The following is a 2,042-nucleotide window of genomic DNA, read 5'->3' on the forward strand; positions in this document are numbered from 1 at the left end:
GCCCATGAATGGTTTCAGCCAATCATAATCCAACATGCAGCAGCTTCTGGAATATTCATCCTTACATGATCATCAACAACACACATGAGGGAGCATCATGATCCATAATGGCACATCATGATGCAAGAGTGGCACATCAAGATCACCATGGAATATTAATCATCATGGTGGCACATCAATAAATAATCCTTGATAATCTTCAACTTCTAAGCTTCCTTGAACAGTCTTAAGCATCATAGGTGACTTCAAAACATAAGTGGATCATCAGGGATACTATGGTACATCAAGGAACCAAGTGGAGCATCCTTGCATCAAGATGGCACATCAGGCATGTGGATGGCGCATCTTGATCAAGGGATGGCGCATCCTCTCCAAGGTTGGTGCATCATCTTCCAAGTTTCCATATCTAGACTCCAATTTGGTGCATCCTCTCCACATTGGCACATCCACCACATTAATGACATATCCTATCACTTGGTGGCATATCCTGTCACTTTGTGGCATATCAATTCACTTGGTGGCATATCATGTCACTTGGTGGCATATCATGTCACTTGGTGGCATATCAAGTTACTTGGTAGCATATCAAGTTTCAGTAGTGGCGCACCTTGACTTCTAAGTGGAGTATCCAAGCATAGGATGGCGCATTTTGATCACATTTGGCACATCCATGCACCAGGATGCTCCATTCCACTTCCAGGTGCTCCATACCCCGTTTTAGAATATTAGTTTCTTTTTCAATTGATCCGTTCCTTTGTCAGATGATTCATTCCCTTTTCAGATGATCCGTTCCTTTTTCACATGCTCCATGAACCCCAAGTGATCCATTGAACTCAAATGCTCCATGTGAATTCTCCAAATGCTTAAGTCACATTTAACAGTCTCCACTTTGACTTGAGCATCCTTTGAACTCTACCTTAAACTAGAACTTTCTCTCCCTTCCTGTCATCAAGCCCGGAAGGGGCTTACCTCCTATGAACATCAACCAAGTCCAAGCAAAGCTTGAACTTCTCTTTGGGTAATGACCTTGTCGCCATGTCTTCTAGATTCTCCTTGGCACCAAACTTTTAAATGCATAACCTGTCATAGAACATGATAGGTTTCTCCACCTTCAAAAGAAGACTCAAACGAGACCAACCACCAGTGATCTACTTATCACCAGATCACTTTCATGGTTCGATTCTATCAATACAATGAAGTTTGTATGGCGTGCATTGACACCATACACCAGAAAAACATCAAGTGTTCCCTTCATTTGTCGCAAAATCCAGCTAACCATTTCCCAATGATCTTTCCCCCGATTACCTTGAATCGCCAAAGAAGTACCAACACGTTTGGATTGATCACGATAGAACGCATGCAAGAATTTCTCAATGTATTGAGAAATGTATAACCATCCTGCTCTTCTATCACTCCATATTTCCATCCTTATTAACTTCTTTTCAAATCCTAAATCGTTCATCACAAGCTCATTCAACAGAAGCTTCATCAAGTTTTCCTTCCCGATATCAACATCACCAAACACTTCTTCCTTGGGTTGTTCAAGGGATTCCTCATGTCTATGTTGTTCCATGTCATACTGTTGTTTCTTATTTATCACAAAACTATGTGGGATTTATATTTCAAACTCCACCTTCTGGCTAACACCCTGATCGTTCCCTGCAATAATTGGACCACCCCCTCTTTGGTTACACATAGCATATTCAAAGGTCACATCTCTTTTAATAACAAATTTTGGAGTCTTTCATTCTTCTGCATATCACATACGATGACCTTTCCCTCCAGATGAATATCCTCGAAATATACACTTCACTGCCCTCAACTCCAGTTAACCATGATTCACACGAGCGTAATTAGGGAATCCAAACATTCGTACACCATAATTCTCAGAGGGTTTCCCATACCACACCTCTTGATGACTCTTACAATCAATTACAGTTGATGGAGATCTAGTCACTAGATAGCAAGCAGTGTTGACTGCTTCTGCCTATAATTATTCCGATAAATCAGTAGATTATCGCATGCGCTAAGCATGCTCCACT

General features: G+C 41.2%; 1 protein-coding gene across 1 annotated transcript; it reads right to left on the minus strand.

Annotated features, from left to right (window-relative positions):
- Nucleotides 1-1,123: 1,123 nt before the first annotated feature.
- LOC145106966 (uncharacterized) lies at nt 1,124-1,573 on the minus strand. Its single transcript, XM_079043877.1, has one exon. It carries the CDS (start codon nt 1,571-1,573, stop codon nt 1,124-1,126), a length of 450 nt encoding a protein of 149 aa, XP_078900003.1.
- Nucleotides 1,574-2,042: the final 469 nt, after the last annotated feature.

The sequence above is a fragment of the Lactuca virosa genome, chromosome 4, assembly GCF_052849685.1.
Source record: "Lactuca virosa cultivar CGN04683 chromosome 4, Lactuca_virosa_CGN04683_v6, whole genome shotgun sequence".
NCBI lineage: Eukaryota > Viridiplantae > Streptophyta > Magnoliopsida > Asterales > Asteraceae > Lactuca > Lactuca virosa.

Excerpts from the sequence above, each read along its gene's own strand:
- LOC145106966 (XM_079043877.1), bottom strand. The coding sequence starts at position 1,573 with ATGGAACAACATAGACATGAGGAATCCCTTGAACAACCCAAGGAAGAA.